The sequence below is a fragment of the Arvicola amphibius genome, chromosome 9, assembly GCF_903992535.2.
Source record: "Arvicola amphibius chromosome 9, mArvAmp1.2, whole genome shotgun sequence".
Taxonomy (NCBI): Eukaryota; Metazoa; Chordata; class Mammalia; order Rodentia; family Cricetidae; genus Arvicola; species Arvicola amphibius.
Genome location: NC_052055.2, coordinates 40499606 through 40519074, shown reverse-complemented (window position 1 = coordinate 40519074; position 19469 = coordinate 40499606). Strand labels below are relative to the sequence as shown.

General features: G+C 49.4%; 1 protein-coding gene and 1 long non-coding RNA gene across 2 annotated transcripts; both read left to right on the top strand.

Moving 5' to 3' along the window:
- The first annotated feature begins 4958 nt into the window (after positions 1 to 4958).
- Positions 4959 to 13924, top strand: Tob2 (transducer of ERBB2, 2). Its single transcript, XM_038343549.1, is given in 4 exon segments — positions 4959 to 6127; positions 12006 to 12551; positions 12554 to 12709; positions 12711 to 13924. Coding segments are annotated over 3 exon segments (1038 nt in total). The 5' UTR covers positions 4959 to 6127; positions 12006 to 12089; the 3' UTR covers positions 13131 to 13924.
- A 27-nt stretch (positions 13925 to 13951) lies between these two features.
- LOC119823505 lies at positions 13952 to 15646 on the top strand. The gene is made up of 2 exons (XR_005286958.2): positions 13952 to 15289; positions 15332 to 15646. It is a non-coding gene; the product is annotated as an uncharacterized LOC119823505 (long non-coding RNA).
- Positions 15647 to 19469: the final 3823 nt, after the last annotated feature.

Below are 19469 nucleotides of genomic sequence, written 5' to 3'. Positions count from 1 at the left end.
AACTATAACAGAGGCTGTGGGTTGATGAAGTGCCTTGTCCTCTTCCTGCCACTGGAAACAGCTTGGGGGATTCTCAAGACAGAGACTGCCTTAAAGGACAAAACAGAAACATCTGTTCCAAGCCATAGGGCACACAGGAAGGATCCTTGAGCCAGCTTGGAAGGTACCTCCCAAAAGCAGACAAGGTCTTTACTACAGGGATAAAGCTAATTCTGCAGGCTTCCAGGTGCTGTCTTCCTATGTCACCTGTCCCTTTTGCCCTCTTTGTGCTGTAGCCACTGGGCCCTTCCTCAGTGCCTGAACTTGTGCTTTTGCCTGTCTGAGTGTACCTTATTTTTTAACCTGTTGATCTCCCTCTAGTGTTCCTGCTTTGCTAACTCCTCCCACTCATCACTCAGACCTGTGCCAAATACAATCTCATGTATCTCCCAACCTGCCATCCAATTTCCCCTTGTACTCCCACGTAGCATTTTCTCTGTTCCTGAAGCATTTAGTGATTATTAACTGTCACCTTGTAAGCTATGTTCTTCCCAGTAGAAGGCGTATTCAGTGTTGACTAATAATAAAGCAACCTTGAAGGCAAACAAAGGTAGGGTGTGCAGGTCATGTTTGTGCTGGGAAACTGAAAAGGTAGTTGGTCTGAAACTTAGGGTTGTGTTCATGGAACCTGGGGCAGTTCTACACTACCAGAGGAAACAGAAAACAATCATTTTCAAATTAGGAGTTGTAATTGATATTTTTGTTGTTGCTGTTTGCCCGTTTCAGAGGCAGGGTCTTGCTCTACCTCTAGCTGGGCTGTGTTCCCCGGGCCTTGGGAATTTTGCCCCATCCTCCCCAATTACTGAGATTAGGCTGCCACGCCTAGCTTGTAACTTAATCTTTTTTGTTTGTTTTTCAAGACAGCTTTTCTTTGTAGCTTTGGGTCCTGTCTTGGAACTTGCTCTGTAGACTAGGCTGGCCTCAAATTTACAGAGATCCGCCTGCCTCTGCCTCCCAAGTGCTGGGATAAAGGCGTGCGCCACCACTGCTGAACCAAACTTATTCCTTTTTCTTTCTTTTTTTTTTATTTATTTATTATGTATACAGTGTTCTGTCTGCATGTATGCCTGCAGGCCAGAAGAGGGCACCAGATTTCATTACAGATGCTTGTGAGCCACCATGTGGTTGCTGGAAATTGAACTCAGAGCCTCTGGAAGAGCAGTGTTCTTAAGTGCTGAGCCATCTCTCCAGCCCCCAAACTTATTCTTTAGTAACTTTAAAAATATTTACTTTAGACAGTAACAAATGGTGTATGTGTGAGAGTGGGTGTTGCCATTGCTTATTTTTTCTGTCTGGTGATGTTGGGGATCAAACTAGGCCTGTGCGTGTGCTCTTACCACTGCGGCATATCTGCGGCCTTTATAGACCATGTGGTTTAGAGTTTTAGTTTGAAGGAAATGTGCTCTAAGCTACACTATTCTGCCTCAGTGGAACGCCACTAACAGACCATTTGGGAAGCTTACATTCATGTTCAGAAGGATCTCAGAAGGCATGCTCCCTTCACGATGAAGTTCAACTCAGCAACTGAATCTATTTCTCTGTCACCTAATATTCTAATCCTAATCCCAGTGTTGCTATGTTCTTTCTGGTTGATCAGGGACGAAAAGTAGAATGAGTTAAGGATGCCTCCAGTGTGGTCAATCGGTGGTAGAGTGCTCTTTGGCATAAGGTTCATGGGTTCGAACCCAGACCAGCAAGTGACTAGCAAGCTGAATGGCCCGCAGCTGGATAAAGTGAAAGCGCCTGAAAAATCTAAGTTCATTTCCTAACATTACAGTCAGGCCACTCACAGCCTCCTACAACCCTGGTTCCAGTTAACTCGTTCCTTTCTCTGGTCTCCATGGGCACCCGCTGGCTGCTCTCTCGGGTCATTTCCTAGCACCCACATAGTGGATCATAACCGTCTGAAAATCCAGTTCCCAGGGGATCTGATGTGCTCTTCTTAACCCCATGGGCACTGCTTCCACACGGCACACCTGGACATAGTAAGTTCATACAAAACACTAGTGTATGCATAAAAATAAGTAAATTAAAAAGATAACAGGAGACCAGGGCAGGTGACGTGGCTCCAGTAAATTAAGCTCTGATCACCACCTGTGGACCATGACAAGTGACCACAAATGTGCACACACAAATATTGGTAATAAAAATGTGTACAAATTTACTGCTATGTATGTATATGCAGACATGGAGGAAGACGTGTATCAACATAAAGCTACTGTACAATGTGTTAATATAAATCAGAAATACACCCACCAGTTGTTGGCCTTGACCTTCCAACTAGCGACTTTTCTCAATGTATTTTTTTTACTTTTTTCAGAGTTTCACACGTGTATAGACTATATTTTGATCATATTGCAGCCTTTTAGGGGGCCAGGGTCTTGCCATGAACCCTGGAGGTTCTGGAATTCACTATGAGACCAAGCTGACCAACATCTTGCTGCAATCCCGCCTTTACCTTGTGAGTGCTGGGCTGAGGACAGAAATGGGCTGCTACCGCCACACCCCAGTTAGCCATTGTAAAGTAAAATTCTCAAGGATCCAAACGGAACTGGCTAAATTTCAGACAAGCTAAGAGCTACTGTTTTGGCCTGCAGCTTTTTAATAGCTTCATGCTAGATGTAAATATGAAAGATTATTTGGCTTGGAGTAATTTTTATGCATCTCCCCCCAAAAAAATTTAAAAACTCATTATTTCCATCTTTTCCTGGATCCTTGATTCCTTATGAATGCTATCTGCAAGTGGCCACCACCAAAGCTAAAACTATTTGTTCCTTTGGATACCACCTTTTGATATCTTTACAAAACCGTGGTTTGTGCTCTTCTTTACCAGAATTGATGTATAGTCACCCTTTCTCAAAACTCCAATTTTTGTCATGGCTGTCCTCGCTTCTGCCCAGCCGCAGTAGATGTTAAGAATCAAACAGAAACTCTTTTCTTGGATGACTTCAAAGAAACAACAACAAAAAAATCACCTGATATGTGTGTACAAAATTGTGACTCACCTTGGGTTAATTGAGCCAATTATGAGCAGCTTTGCCTGTCACTAGTAATAGTTACTGGCATGATTTGCTTTGCTCTCAGGAGAGGTGTTCCCACCTCTCTGCTGGCCCCAGAGCTGACCCTTGTAAAAGCACGGTGCATGTCTTTCAACATGGTGATTTAAATGGGAGGGGACTCGCAAATGCTCGAGTAATAATTCAGTTTACAATTAAGCCCTGGCAAGATGAAATTACACATTGGGAAAGAAAAAAATTCCCCCTTACCAAAAAACTTGAGGCAGCAGCAATTCACAAGGGTGATTACCTCTTTCCCTCCATTTTATCCTTTTCTATTTATATGCTCAAACCTTTACTCAAAACTCCCATTTACCAAGGAGACAGGATTTCTCGGATTTTTTGTTGTGGGCAATGCTGCCCAGGGCTGATTTAAATAAAAGCGCAGAGGCTCACGGTCCTTCGACCGTTCAGACCAGCTCATCCTAAACTTTCTAGTCATTCGGTCTTGGAAGGTTTCTCGTGGGGGGAGGGGGGAATGCACACCAACTAGTAGTGTTTATAGGCTGCAATTTGGCCAATTTATCATGATGAAAAAAAAAAAACTTTTGCGGATTCAGACATTTTTGGGGAGGGAGACGGACGTATTTGAATAAGGCTTTACATACAGTGTTTAAATCACAAGATCTCCATGTTTTCAGGGATGAAGAAACAAATTTGTCGCCTTAAGTATAGCTTAAGTATAGCTTAACGTGGCACACACGTTTAATCCCAGCAATGGGAGGCAGAAGCAGATGGATCTCTGTGAATTCGAGGCCGCCTGGTCTACAGAGGGAGGTGGAGGACAGCCAGAACTGTTACACAGAGAAATCCCGTCTCAAAAAAAAAAAAAAAAAAAAAAAAAAAGGAAAGAGCCATTAAATCTAGAATACACATTAGATGGCATAACCGGGATATAAACACACCTATTACCATGGTTGCTTTTAATTACCGACTACAAATACCAGCATCCCTTGCGATATCTTAAGCTGATACACGCTTCCCAGAAGCTGTATCCATAACCCAATCAGACGCCGCTTCTCTCTGCTTGGGAGCCAATGGGAGGGCTGTTGCTAACTTGCGGTGGTATTTTTAGCTTTCATCCTGGTGAGCGGTCTCACAGCATAGCTGGAACACTCCAGCGGGCAGGGGTGCAGGAAGGGAAGGGTAAAGTGGAGAGGGGCGTGTAATGACGCTCTCTGACGCACGAGACAAGTAGTCCCAGGAGGAGTCCCCGGGCCGGCCAGCTGGGGGTGGGGGGGGGAATGGTACACATGCGCTTAGATTGCCTCCCACCTCCCTGGCACCGCAGTTTGCCCTCCCTCCCGGCGTTTCTCCCCTGTTCAAGAGAGCGTATTTAAATCTCGATGCCTCTTGTCGTTGCTCTCTGCCTTTACTAAAGTGATCAAGGAAAATAAAATGTACACGATTCACAGTCTGTAACTTCCCGATCTCACCGCCCCACGTGGGTTCGGAGGCTGCAGTTGTACCAGAACTCTCAGTAAAGTGAATAAAGAAACGTGTTGAAGAATTGGAAAACAGACGACCTAAAGCGTGGTAGGGGGATGGGGGGCGGGCGGAAGGCTGTACATAAGGCCACCGGTCCTCCGGGCTCGTGTTCTGACTGTCCAGTCCTGTGGCTTCAATCCACCACAGATCCCACCACCCCCATCTCTGAGCCGCTACTGTCACAAAACCGCAGAGTGGAGAGCGTGACCAAAGTCCGGGCCGAGGGCCCAGGGGGCGCCACGCTTCGCCGCCCAGTGCTGTCGGGCTGAACATTCTGCTCACCTTGCCAGGGCAGGCACTTCTACGACTAGTCTATTGCTAGAAAGAACGTGGCCCTGGTGCTCTCCCGTGTGGGAGTAGCCTGCCCCTAAGAGAACGAGGGCCGCAGCAGAGGGGTCGCTATCGCGCGTGGCGAAGCGCTATTATCTGGCGTTTGGAACCCAAATTTCAAGGCTAAAAGTGCATTGGTTGACTGACGCTCCGCTCCTTTTTCTGGTCCTTGATCTTCTCGTTCCCCTCCCCTCCCTTCCCTTTCGGTTTTCCCCGTCCCCACTAGGAAGGCGACGCTAGTAAACTCAAGGCAGATCCAGAACCATCTAGAGTTGGCGTCGTGCCCCCATCTCCCCAAATTTAGAACAGATCGGAACCGGGCGCGGCGAGCCACAGGGACCGTCAGAGCTGGAGCGTCGCGCCGTCATGGTCTCAGGGGACCGTGGGAGGCGGGGTTGGTGCGGGGCTGACTCGTGCGAGAGTCCTCGGGGACCCGGTGACGCAGCCCCTCCCCGGGACATCCACTGTATCCCAGACTAGTCCCTGATGGCCTGCTGTTTCCCTGGGTCGTCCCTATCCTCCTTGAGCTTGGTCGACACCATTAAAAACCGTACATGGCGAGTTCAGACTGCTATGGAGCCTTAAGAAATTGCGCAGCGAGGCGATTGGACCATGAGGACGAGCAGCCCCGCTGAGGACATGAGGTCTAGAGGATCCGCCGTGAGAAGATTGCTACTGTGCTAAGCGCGCTATCTGGAATCCCAACCCACAACTGGGCTGCGAGGGGTTAAAGGCGCCACGGAAAGAAAAGTAGTCCCGGCCTCCCGGAAGGAAAAGTAGTCCCCGCCCCGCCCCAGCTGGGCGGAGGGACGCATCACTCAGGGGTGGGGAAAACAGATCCATGCGCAGGGTTGCTGAGGGTGAAACTTTTCATTGACTTTGCTCACTTCGGGCCCGGGCGCGGGAAGGTGCTGGTTGTTCGTTCTTACTGTCGTGGGAGCCGAGAAACCAGAAGGACAGAACTTGCCCGCCGGCCACGTCCCGGGCCGGCGTCCATCCACCGCGTGACGGGTGCTATCCTCGGGCCCGCCATCCCCGCACCGTCGCCGGCGAGCTCGACCTCCCGAAACAGCGGCAAGAATCACATGAACTCGGTCTTCGTCCCTCTCAACGACATAAAAGGACACCGTGGCCCTCAGCCTCGCGGCGCCGGGGAGGCTGGGCGAGAGACCTCCGTCCCGCGGCCTGCAGAGCTCCCCTTCGCGGAGAACCGAGTGAGTGCGCGGGCGAGCGGGCGGGGGGCGCCCACACTGGTCCACTCCCCTGCCGCCTCTCTGGAGCGGCCCGTGGGGCTCTCCCTGATACCACTCTTTGATAGTAGGGTACCTAGTTCCGAGTGTAGCCCTCTCCTGGGCGGAGTGCGTTTCCTCCTTGACCTCCTTCCCCATTTCTTTACGCCTCACTCTAGGTTTTCCTTGTTCCCCGCAAAGAAACCAAACTCCGGTCTGCGTTAAATATATTAGGGGAAGGAAGGGGATTCGATCCTCGTTTTTCTGCCGTCTTTCCGTGTGAGGGGAAGCGGGGCGGTGATTATTAACACAGTTTGTTTCTGGCTCTTTGGGACCTCGGAGATGGGAGATTGGACACCCCCTTTTTGGTGACTGGGCCGGTTAGTGAGACTGCCCTTTCGTTGCTGAACAATTTATTGCAGGTTGATCTCTTTATAATCTTGTGTGGGCGGAAAAAAGTGCCCAAAGAGCCTGTCCGATAGTGTATTAATTCTGTTGATCTCTCCCTATTTTTAAAACTTCCCCTTCTGTCCAGGGAGGATATACTGCGCCCTTAGCCAAAATCTAAGGAGGGAAAGGGGAGAATGGACCGAGGGACAGTCTACAAGCCGTCCCCTCCCCTGGGAGCAACCAGAATCTTACACAGCAGGCAGGCTTAAGGATCAGCAGACAGGGTTTCCGGTGCCAGTTCAGTCCTAACCTTTTTCTCTCCTCTCCATCCACCCTACTCTGTCTGGGAGTGGGTTTCTCTTTGATTTCCTGACAACAATAAAAACCCTGTTGCTTGCCTGGGCGCCTACCCCCATCCCTCACTTAAGCACTGGGGCAAACAGCTGGTGTGGGAGGAAGGATTAGGGAGCTTTAACACCCTGCAGGGGAGGTTTGTCAAGGAGCTGGTAAGTCTGGTCCTAGGGTAGGCCTTGCAGTGGGAGGAGACTCGCAATTTCTGAGTATTAGAAGATGCCCAGGTTTCAGATGTAGGGATTTTGCTTGCTTGCCTGGGAACCTCTTCCCATTTCCTTTACCTGGGTCTGGTTTCTCAGACTTATATTAGAAGTGGGGTGAGGCTTAGACCCCACTGGCTTCAGTCCTTATTGTTGACCGGGCGCTTCCCCATAGCTTAACTAGGAATTTCTCTGGCCGACAGGATTGGAGAATTGGATCTAATTCCAGCCATTCCCTTCCTGGCTGTGGGGATGCTGGAGCCGTGCCTACTGGGTATTAAGTAAAAAGGGCTTGTTTCTCGTTGAATACACTGTTCCTACAGCTACCCCAGACAGCGACAGTCCATTGAGATCAAGAGGCCGGAGCCGGAGGGGCGGCCCTCTCAATCCCAGCCCACCTGCTTCACCCAGGAAAAGCCACCTTAGTCTCAGAGCCCTAATTTAGTAGGCTTGGGAGGTCATGAAGGGAAAGAGGAGAGTTATTGGAGTCTAGCCTGGACATGGACGTGGGGAGAAAGGATAGCCGGTGAATGGCCTTATGGGCAGATCTATGCCAAACGTCTTCGGCGATGGGAGGGGGAGCGCCCACTCCCCGCAGCGCGCATGTGCATCGGAAACTTTTCCTCCGCTTCGGACCCTTGGCCAGGTCCTTGTGCCGGGCATGCGCGGTCTAGCCGGCCGGGCGTTCGCGTAGTGCGCAGGGAAGTGTAGTGTACTCAAAAAGTAGGTCACGAGTCCCTACCCGCGCCCGGAGGCCTGAGGACTACGGTTCCCAGAGTGCTGAGCGCGGCGCCGTCTTGGGTGAGGCGTGCCTTGGGCCCCTGAGCTCCCCAGAGAGCCTTTCACTAGACAGGACACTTGTGCTATGGCCCGGTGGTCCGGACTGTCCCCGAGGTGGTGTTAGGGCACATATCCTGGAAGTCCTGCCACCTGTATTGCCGATTAGGCTGCTGCCTCCGGGACGAGAGCGGAGGACTGATCCCGGGGGAGCTGCCTGAGCCTGTTTCTCTGTCCACGGTGGCTGTTCTCTGAACCGTGTTAAATAAAGCGCTCCTCTACGCATTAACCTCAATCTTGGGAATTGATTGATTTAGGATGGTGGGCATTTAAGATACCTGAATTTTGGGGAGCGGGCGAACTAGAGATTCTTCACCATTACCTCTCCCTTTCTAAAATGTGAGTGTCTGTCTCTCTCTCTCTTAAGTTTTGTTTTTCATTTTCACTCGTTTCTCTGGAATCAGTATTGATAAAACCTTTGTATAACTCCACAGCTCCTTCCTTGTTCCGTTTTGTCTTTCTCGTAAACACTAAAATACACATCAGCACAAGAGTTCTGAGTCGAGGTTTAACCTGTGGCTGAGGTAAAAAAAAAAAAAAAAAAAAAAAAAGAGGAAAAAGTATTAGGACAAAATTTTTTTTCATACAGCTTGTGGATGTAGCACAGGCTGACCTTGAACTTCTGACTCTCTTGCCTCAGCCTTCTAGCTGCTGGAATTACAAGCACTGCACACCTTAGCTCACTTGCAACTTCTTAGTACGTTGTCAAAATGAGATTTTACTATTAAACATTTTCTGTTCTTGAGACAGTTTCTCCCTATGTAGCCCTGGCTAGCCTGTTACTTGCTATGTAGGCTGGCCTTAAACTCACAGAGATCCGCCTCTGCCTCCCGACTGACACCACGCTAGGCTACTCAACGTTTCCTTATTATTTTTAAATTACCTTTCTAGTGTTTTGAAAAAGGTCTGAATCCTTTGCAGCTGCTCAACAAATCTGCTTGTTCCTTTTTTTTGAAGGGTGGTTATTCTGAGCCTTCTAATCTCATCCTACTTCCATAATATTTTATAGGTAAGCACTAAAACCTTGTCCATTGCTTCCTAAGAAGCAAACTCAGCCAAATGGTCACTCCTGTCTTTTAGCTGAAGACAAGATTGTTCCAGGGCTTTAATCCTCTGCTCCATAAGCTTCTTGAAGTCAAAATTAGAGTCTGAGCTGGTCGAGCAGAGACTGTTGGTCTAGTCACCTGGCCTTTCCGTTAGGCTCCACACCATCGCCCTTCTGGCTGAGGAGTGTTGTGCTTCCTTGTTTGTGCAGCAACCCCACCGAGGTGGTGAACGGGTGTGCAGCCTTAGCTGCTTGCGCTGCAAGTACTGGTTCTCTGGGCAAGGACGATGACGATGACAGTGGCTCTGTTGTATTTTGGGGCGAGAGGCTTATTTTCCAATGACTTTGGCCTACATTTAGAATGTTCTCATTTTGAGTCTGTACTGTTCAGGGGTTATAACTTGGAAGGCAATTATACAGCAAAATTTGAGAACATCTGGAAAGGTGTAGAAGCCCTTCTGGGTAGGATAACTAAGAGGCACATTTTAAGAGGCTCTACAGTGCCTTGAGGAAAAGTGTCATGCTGACATTAAGTCCATTTTACTTTTCCAAAAATGCTCTGGAAGCATGACCTTCAACTGTAGGCATCTTCTTGAGACCTGATGCCCGCTTTCTTCACAGATTTAGTCTCCTCATACTGTAGTAGACCACCATAGTCTTTTCAGACCTCCGCTCTTTTTTTATTAATTTACTATTTTCAATTACACATAGATATGTGTATCTTCATGTGGGTATGTACGTGTAAATGCAGAAGCTTCGGGGACTAGAGGCATCAGATTCCCTGGAGCTAGAGTTACAGAGTGTTGTGAGCCATCTGGCATGAGCCCTGGGAGCCAAACTCAGGTCCTCTGGAAGAGTAGCACGTCCTCTTAGCTACAGAGTCATTCCTCCAGCCCCTGGAACCTTCTTTCGGAGGCTACCAACTCAGAAGGCAGGAGTTGCGTGAACATAGGAATTCTTGATTTGGTTTAGTTGGCCTGCTTTCCCATAAGGGAGAAGCCCACAATATAGGAACTAGCTTTGAACGTCGCATCTGGTAATGGCCCTGATCCTCATCAACTGAGCCCCCTTTATTCTTTTTTGTTTGTTTGTTTGTTTGTTTTTGACAGGGTCTTTCTGTGTAGCTCTGGCTGTCCTGGAACTCATTCTGTAGACCAGGCTGGCCTCAAACTCAGAGATATGCCTGCCTTTGTCTCCCAAATGCTGAGATTAAAGGGATCTAACATCCCCTATTCTAACTAGTCTTTCTTTAAACTGAAAAGGACCCTAGAACCCATCTATCTAAACTATCTTGGTCATGAGTATATGAAGAAGCCAGGGTTCCCTGATTTGTGAGCAGCAGCTCCCTTCTGTTTCTCAGTCCTGTACTGAGGGTGACTATAAATGGGGTACTTATGTGCTGTTGCAGATGGACTCTGGGTGCCTTCTTGGTGTACGCACTCCACAAGTCTTCTGAAGATTTGGTTCTCAGCATGCCCCATAAGAGCCCTGGGCCCAGGCCTGAGAATTAACATGAAAACTCAAGATGCTCAAACCTAGAGTTAGACCAGAGCCAGGAAGAACATTAATCAAAATCTAGCACTAAGTTCCACACAGGACCAAAGATGCCCCTTGGCGGATCATTGGTCAACCCTTGCCTCTGCTGCGTTCAGCAGCTGTGGCTTTGCCCAAAGGTCTCGCTAGAGACACACTCTGCCTTTGCCTGAGGGGGCAGCCATCAGAGGGGTCTTTTCACTTCAGCTTCTCCCCAAGCAGGAGTCCAGAAGCCATCCTTTTGGGGAAAACAAGATTAAGAAGGTGGGTCACCTTCTTGAAACGTGTGGCTTGCTCAGATCTAGAGAATAAAGCTTTTGACCTCAGTGGATCTGGCTATGAAGGAGTCCCAAAATAACAATCCGAGTGTTTATCCTGGGCTGCCTCCTCTGCGGGATTCTCCAAACACTCGATAAATCTGATCTGGTGCCGAGGACAGGTGGTCAGACAGTCCTCGGGAGGCTGAGTGATGCTGGGTCCCCAGCTGGAAGCTGTGGGTGATGGGAAATTTCCTCCCTCTGCCATCACTCGCAACCTTGCCAGAAACTGGAGATGCCCTCGGGCCACGCTGCTGCTTCTCTTAATGCCCTGCCAGCCACCAAGGCCCTGCTTCCTGCACGTCCCCTAGGCACCCCTGGTCCAACAGTTCCCTTGTGAGATGACAGATTGTGCTTTTGACAGATTTTACCTTTTTCTGGAGGATTGTTGCTTTGTCCCCATTACCGAGGCTGAGTGGAAATGTAAACTTTGGTCGCACTACCAAGTTTTAAAATTGTTTCTGTAAACTCAGACTGAGCCCAAAGCATACACACCTATGGGGTCCAGGGCGACAGACGGATGCAACTGAAGCCTGAGCCCCAGTGAAAAGTTGGCAGTGCCCTTCATATTCAGTGGCCTGTATCGCATTCAGTTTAAGGAGGGCAACTAAAATTTTGAAACTTATGTCTTCAAGCATTTGACAGTTTGGGCACTACTTGATGAAGACGCTGCAGAGACAGCTAGAGCCTTCTTAGATCCAGCTGGATTGGGGGCCTAGTTTTATTCCTTAGTTATTTGATGTCATTCTGAGAGTGTCCTGAATTCTCAAAATGGAAGAAAGCACAGTGCACTCTCATTTTAAGTGCCTGCTAAGTACCTAGTGTAGGGAGAGCTTTATTCTTGAACCTCAGGTTACTGATGAGGAAACTAAGGTTTAGAGAGAAAGGATTTGTCCAAAGCCAGAGTGATCACGCACGCCTGTAATCCCAGCACTTGGGAAACAGAAGCAGGTGGATCACTCTAAGTTCAAGACTAGCCTGGTCTATTACACAGTGAGTTGTAAGCCATCCAGAGCTATACAGACTCAGAAAGAAAGGAGTGTAACACTAGATGCGTGTGATCAAGAGCTGGTGTTCCCGTCCGTGCTGTGTCGTTGGTTACCGCGCTGTCGCAGCTTGGGTGGTGTGTGCTGGGTGCCTTTCTGCATCTGTATTCACCATGATCCTCTCCTTCTCTCTCCTCCCAGAACCCTCTGGATCATCTTCTGCTCCCACCGCTGCTCTTGGCCTGTGCACGTGTCCTGTGCTGATTCTCTGCCCAAGAGAGGATCATGCAGTTGGAGATCAAAGTGGCCCTAAACTTCATCATCTCCTATTTATACAACAAGCTGCCACGGCGCCGGGCAGACCTGTTTGGGGAGGAGCTAGAGCGGCTCTTGAAAAAGAAGTATGAAGGCCACTGGTACCCTGAGAAGCCATTGAAGGGTTCTGGCTTCCGCTGTGTCCACATTGGGGAGATGGTAGACCCTGTGGTGGAGCTGGCTGCCAAGCGGAGTGGTCTAGCAGTGGAGGATGTGCGTGCCAACGTACCCGAAGAGCTGAGTGTTTGGATTGACCCTTTCGAGGTATCCTACCAGATTGGAGAGAAGGGAACTGTGAAAGTCCTGTACCTGGATGACAGTGAAGGTGGTGGTGCCCCAGAGCTGGACAAGGAGATCAAAAGCAGCTTCAACCCTGACGCCCAGGTATTTGTGCCCATCGGCAGCCAGGACAGCTCCCTGTCCAGCCTCTCCATCGCCCATCCTTTGGCCAGTCACCCAGCCCCACCTTTATTCCCCGATCTGCCCAGCCTATCACCTTCACTACTGCCTCCTTTGCTGCCACCAAATTTGGCTCCACAAAGATGAAGAAGGGTGGTGGGGCATCAAATGGTGTAAGTGTGGCTGGCAGTGGGGGCAAGTGGCCAGCAGCCACCGCAGCAGCAGCCTCGCATGGCCCGCTCGCCCACAAATAACCTGCTGAAGCACAAGAGCCTCTCTTTGTCTCTGCATTCACTGAACCTCATGACAGCCAGTCCGGCCTCTCAGTCCCAGCTCTCACCCAATGCCAAGGAGTTTGTGTACAACGGTGATGGCTCATCCAGCCTCTTCTTTGATGGGGTGGATGGCCAAGGCAACAGCACATCAGTCCCCTTCGGGAGTAGTGGAGCTACCACTTGCAACCACAGCAGCTTTGATGTGTCCCAGGTATTCGGAGGTGGCACTAACAGCCTCTTCCTGGAGAAAACACCCTTCGTGGAAGGCCTCAGCTACAACCTGAACACCATGCAGTACTCCAGCCAGCCCTTCCAGCCTGTCGTGCTGGCCAACTGACCATCTTCCTGTCTGCCAGGCCAGGAGCACCCACGACCACAGAAAAGAGAACTGTACAAAAAGATTCCAATCTTCTCATTGTCACAATTAGGAAAAAGATCCGCCCAGGCACAGAGTAGGAGGGGGTTCCCAAAGCACGAAGTTGTGTCTAACTCAGCCACTGGCTACTTTCCTGCCTGCCTCTAATTTCATTTGGTTTGAGTTTTGTAATTTTTTTTTTGTTGTTACATGTAGTTTTCTATATGACATCTTTAATTAGTGGTTTCCTACGCTAAGAATGGTCCAGATGTGAACTGCTGCTCCCCACTCCCTCCTTCATGCTCCTTTGGGATTGGTGTGTGCAAGCTCACAGGGAAGGAAGAGCAGCAGCTGGAACCAGACATACCCTGGAGCAGGGAGAGGCTGGCCCCCCTGGCCATGGCCTCTACACTATCTTCTCAGGCCCTGCCACCAAATATGTCTGGCCCTAGGCTCAGCTCCCCCTCAGGCTGGGCTACAGGAGCTGCTGACTGACCACTTGACACCCTCCCCCTAAAGCTAAATTCTGTGACTATAGGGAGGTTAGCACTTTTTCTAGTTGGAATCCTCTGTCCTGTGGCCCCATCCCTCACCCCTCACCCCTTCTTGGCCTGGATAAGATATATGTAGCCCCCTCTCTCCAGTGCAGCCTTTCCCCGAGGAGGCTGGGGTAGAGTATAGAGGTAGGAGTAAGTGTATGTGTTTTTGTGTGTACATTCATGCCTGTGGGTGTGTGTGGCTTGCTGTTGTGTTCTAGAGGATTCCAAGCCACGTGGACCTTCCCTCTCTGGGTGTGATTCTGGGTTGCAACAAGTACTTATTTATGTACAGGGCTGGAGGATGGGCCCAAGGTGGGGTGGTAGTCCGTTTGTAAGGTTGTGGGCAGTGTATGTGGTGGGCTGATGTGGTTAAGCCTAAGAAACTCCAGGAAAGCACTGCATAGGAGCTGGTTCCAGGACTGCAGAGGGATCTACACTTCTGTTTGTTTCTGCCCAAAAAAAAAAAAAAAAAAAAAAAAAAAAAATTCTCAGCAGGGTGAAGTCCCTAGACTTCAGCAGCTGTTGTGTGACCCAGGGTAGGGACAGGGAGAGAACTTTAGTCACAGCCTGTGGTGGGCAGTACTGCAGCCTTGAATTTGAAACTGGTGGTTTTTGGTTGTAGGTGTAAATGCATTTGCACCCGTCTGAGAACTTGTTGGTTCCTGCTCTTGCCATCCTGTGTCTGCCCTCACATGGCACTCCTTGACCTTGATGCTGTGAGATATGATCTCCTGGGCAGGCAAAGAGAAGCCCCTGGTTCCCCTCTACTCACTCTCCCCAGGGACTCCACGTGGGAACTGCTGTGGGCAGCGAGTTCAGCCACAGACTGACACTGCCGACCCCATCTCTTGCATTGGGCATCAGCTCTACCTACCTCCCCCCTGCAGGGCAAGGCCCTGAGCTTCTCAGCCCAGCACCATCTGTTCCTAGCCAGCCCATTCTGGGCCTGCCTGGTCCCTTCATCCTCAGCGCCCATACAGGTGACATGTCCGGGTGAATAACTTCTCTGGACAAGTTGGGTGTTGCCTTATTCCCATTTCCAGCCCCTCCTCCCAGTGTACACAGATACCACCTGCCACCCAAGCCAGCTTGTTTTTCAACACATGGGGAGAGCAGAGCCCAGCCCCTTGTGTCTTTGAAGTAGGAAGAAAAATGAGTGTTCAGGAACATGGCTCCTGGACTGGCTTGGGGCCCAGTTCAGTGTCTCATCGCAAATCTAGGCATTTTTGCTTCAATTTTATTTTTTTTAAGAAAATAAAATAAAACTCTGCACTAATTTACCTGGTTTGTAGAAAAACTTTTTTTTTTATTTTTTTACATTTTTTGGTGTCTGTTTGTATTGAATAATTTGCTACATTTGTAAAATGTGAGAGGTATATAATATATGTATATTTCTAATGTAAGAAACGTAATTTTTTTCTTTTCAAGATTTTTTCTTAAAAAGAGGAAAGAAACCAATATTTTTTCAGGAAAAACAAACTTTAAAAAATAGGAACATGAAACCTTTTTCCTCCCCTTTCCCATTCTCTCCATCCCTCTCGCCCAGGAGCGAAACTGAAGGTGGACTGTCTTAAGAACGTCAGCTGTCAGTCCAGAACTGAGGTGGACTGTCTTGAGAACGTCAGCTGTCAGTCCAGAACTGAGGTGGACTGTCTTGAGAACGTCAGCTGTCAGTCCAGAATGCTGTCTTCTTCTCGATGCTGTAGCATCTCCCCCGGGGTGGGAATAGGCATCGAGGCAGCCATAGAGAGGAAGCCGGGAGCAGGGCAATGACCTTTCTTTCTCTAGTGAAGGAAAAATGCAATCAAGACATTTTGTATTCAGAACGTTGTGCAATATTTTGGAATGAGACATTGGTGTGTTTAGAGATTTAGTTTCAAAACAAAGATTGATCAAATCTGTACAGTTTATATTGTTCCAGATTTTTTTAAGTTTGTATTAAAAGCATGATATATAATAGCCTCCTGCTTACTCTTGCCTTGTTTTGTTTCTGAGGTCCCTTTGGAATGGAGAGGTGGCCACTGCTGTGGGCCTCAGGAGACTGTTAGTCACCGTCACAGTGACTCACCTCTGGTAGGCACAGCTGACCTCATGTCCCTGTGGGGTGCCCACTGCCACAGTCCTTTCTACACTGCAAACCGCCACCCCACCCTGCCTCCCCTTGTTCCTCAGCTGAGTGCCATACATCCAGGGCTGGGAGGATTTCTTAGGAGCCACCTGTTCCTTGGAGGAAGAATATAAAGATGGCCCCCACCCTGCTTGGATCTGACATTTATACTCTTCCCCTTCCCTGTGCCACTTGGTCTTTAGTATGGGCCTTTCTAAACAAATTGGCCTACTGCTTGGGTTCTTGGTGTCCCACCCCTACCCCTACCCCCAGCTGGAGTGCTGGCAGAGCTGCCTCAGAGGTGAGGTTGTGTTCATAAGCCAGGGGCTCAGAAGCAGCCGCGTCCTTGTCCTGGAACACGGGCTGGCCTGGGCAGGGATCTGTGAAGATGTCACTGAGTCATTTCGTCCTCATGGCAGCCCAGTGGTAAAGACATTCTGTCCATTTTAGAGCCTAGACATGGGTTCCAATTTAGGTTGTGTCCCTAAATCCACAAAATTAGTAAGTGGTCAGGTAAGGTTTTGAGTCTGTTCTGACTCTTCATCAGAGTGGGTAGTGTCAGGCCCTGTGAAGGAAGAACCGTGGCGTTGAGTACCAGGGAAGAAATGCTTGGAGCAAGGTGGGCAAGTTCTGTATTGACTCTGTAGCCAAGCCAATACTGCCCTCCCCACTCAAACATGAACTATAGCTAGGAGATGCAAAGCCAGCTGGGTGGTGGTGGTGCACCCAGCATTCAGGAAGCAGAGGCAGACCAACCTGGTCTACAAAGTTCCAAGACAACCAGGCCTACACGGAGAGAAAAGCCCTGTCTCAAAAAACCAAAAAGAAAAACTCTGAAGCCAAGTATCCAACTTCTAAAGAGAGTCCCAGCAGCCTTGACATCAGGACCTCTCTGTTGGTCATTTTCTTTCCACAGAGCCTGTGGAGCAAAGGGAGACCCTGACAGAAGGCCAGCCTATCTCTATGCCCCATGTCCAGATTGCCTGTCAACAGGGGGTCCAGGGCCGGGCGGTGGTGGCGCACGCCTTTAATCCCAGCACTCGGGAGGCAGAGGCAGGTGGATCTCTGTGAGTTCGAGGCCAGCCTGGTCTACAAGAGCTAGTTCCAGGACAGGCTCCAAAGCTACAGAGAAACCCTGTCTCGAAAAACCAAAAAAAAAAAAAAAAAAACAGGGGGTCCAGGGCAGGGGTGAGATGGCCACTCATGTTTACAATACTGTAAACTCAGCAGGTACCATGAGCTGCTCAACTCCCTGACACATGCTTGACAGGAAGGGTGGGCAATGCCCAGCCCAGGGGCTAAAATCTGGAACAACAAACAAACCCTTCCAGTTCAAGGTAGACTTGAATAATCTGCCCCAGCCAACCCTCCATAGCATCCTCACATTCAGCCCGCCATTTAGTCCCAGCCAGCTCAGTGTGAGGGAAGAGATCTGGAGGATCGAGGGGCTGCCTGGGGTCCCTCCTGCAGCAAGAGGTAGAAAAATATTCTGGAGCCAGAGACAGAGGACTCAAAGGGTAAGGTCACTTGCCAACAAGCTTATTTATAAAAAAAAATAATAATAAATAAAAATAAGTGTTTTTGTAGACTCAAAGGGTCCTTCCTTCCCAAAAGGACCCATTTGTGCACGAGATCCTGTCCTGGGACCGCAGGTAGCGTAGCAGGCTCAAGGCATAATGAAGAGTCCAAGAAATAAATAAATATGGATTCCAAAAATGAGGAATATATATATAGTTGCAAGTCTGGGAGAACGAGAACAGACCATCAGCAGCTTTTCCAGCAGATCAAGGATCATTCACTCACAGGGAGCTGTTTTCTCAGATGTTTGGGAAGCTTAGGTCATTTTACGACTGGCTGTTTCATTTACAAGACCAGAACGCCCCCCTATAAATTTAGAATGGTGTCCTGGCCAGTCCTGATAAACGACAGAGGTGAACTGAGCTAACCTTTAGGAGACAGAGATAAGGTGACCTTTGGGTCGGATACTGTCTTCGTTATGGACAACTGGCACCACAGCAGGGTATTTTATGGGATACATCTGGTCAAGAGATTAGCTGAGCCGGGCGGTGGTGGCGCACACCTTTAATCCTAGCACTCGGGAGGCAGAGGCAGGCGGATCTCTGTGAGTTCGAGACCAGTCTGGTCTACAAGAGCTAGTTCCAGGACAGGCTCCAAAACCACAGAGAAACCCTGTCCCGAAAAATAAAAAAAAAAAAAAAAAAAAAGAGATTAGCTGACCGGACTAAGATCTCAGACCTCCTTATCACAGCTGTCAAATTGATGAAGTATACCTTGAGAGAAAACCTGGGAACAGACAAATGGGACTGTCCCCAAGATGACCCAAGCCCCTACCAATAGAATTACTGTTACTAAGGCCCCCCCCCCATGTAACCTGTAAACCTATAAAAGCTGAATAAAGAGTTGGATCGGGGTGATCAGTTGGCGAGACCTGCTGATTCACCCACAGACGCCTGTGAAATTAATAAAATAACCTCATGCTAATTGCATCTGTTGGTTTGGGTCATCGAGTTAAGGGGGAAATCGCCACCCTTGAAAACGAGGGTCTTTTCAATATAAGCACAAGGCTGTGGGAGCACACTGACCGACACAGGAGGCTTCCTGGGAGCCAGTCAGTAAACCCTGCCCCTCCACACGGGTTCTCGTCCCACCCTGTCACTCGCCAGCTGGGAGACTCCACTGCTTCTGTGCCTCGCTCCCTCCTCTCAAAGATGAGGCTACTCATTGCACCTCCTCTGAAGACGAAAAGAAATGATAGGTGGGAGAATGCTGAGCACACTGGCTGGTCTGGATCAAACAAGGCAAGCATCAATTTCATCATGACCTTTACCGTCCATCTTCAGGTGCTCTGGCCCAGCCCAGTCCAGCTCCACCTCCCTGCATCAGCAAACAGGCCGAAACCCAAGCTGGGGTGGAAAAGGAAACTTCTCAGAGCAGAGTTGAATTGCTTCTGCCCTGCCCTTTACCTAGATGGGAGGCTGCTTGGCTCAGCAAGAGGTGAAGTGTGTTCAGCTTTCCTCTTCTCCTGGGGCCCAGCCTCTTGCCTCAGGATAGGACGTGTCCCTGAAACCTCCTGGGAGTTTCTCCCTGGAGAGGCAGATAGAAAAATAGGGGTGACTCACAGAGAACCCTGCTCCCTTGTCATGGCCTGCCTGAGTCAGTGTCCTTAGGCCACAGGGATGACACTCTGGGTCCTCTTGTCATTGCCTTCTCCCTGTGAGGAAGACACTAAAGAGAGCTGCACCCCCTCCTCCTGATCAGCCATGAGCCTGATCAGTCTGGCCAAGTCTTGTCAGGTCCCAGCCAGAAAGTCTCCAAGCCCCTGGGTGATATGACTTTGAATCTAGGGAACTTCAGCCAGTAGAAGTAGGTTCTAGGTCCCGAACACTGCCAATTCACTGTGTGACCTTGAAATTCTCTTGACAGTCCTCCCCATTTGTACAAAAGCAACAGTAGGGGCCAGGCCTCTCTTTAGCTAGGTCACTTGAGCTGTTCCTGGCCAGTGCCTCTCCCTGATCTAGTGAGGTGCCTGTGATGTCACTCCTGGGTAGAACGGGTGAAATGATGGGCACGTGCCAGGGCAGGACATGGGACTGCTCAGACACCCACCATACACAAGACCTAACCAAACTACTTCTGGGCTACCATAGAGATGGG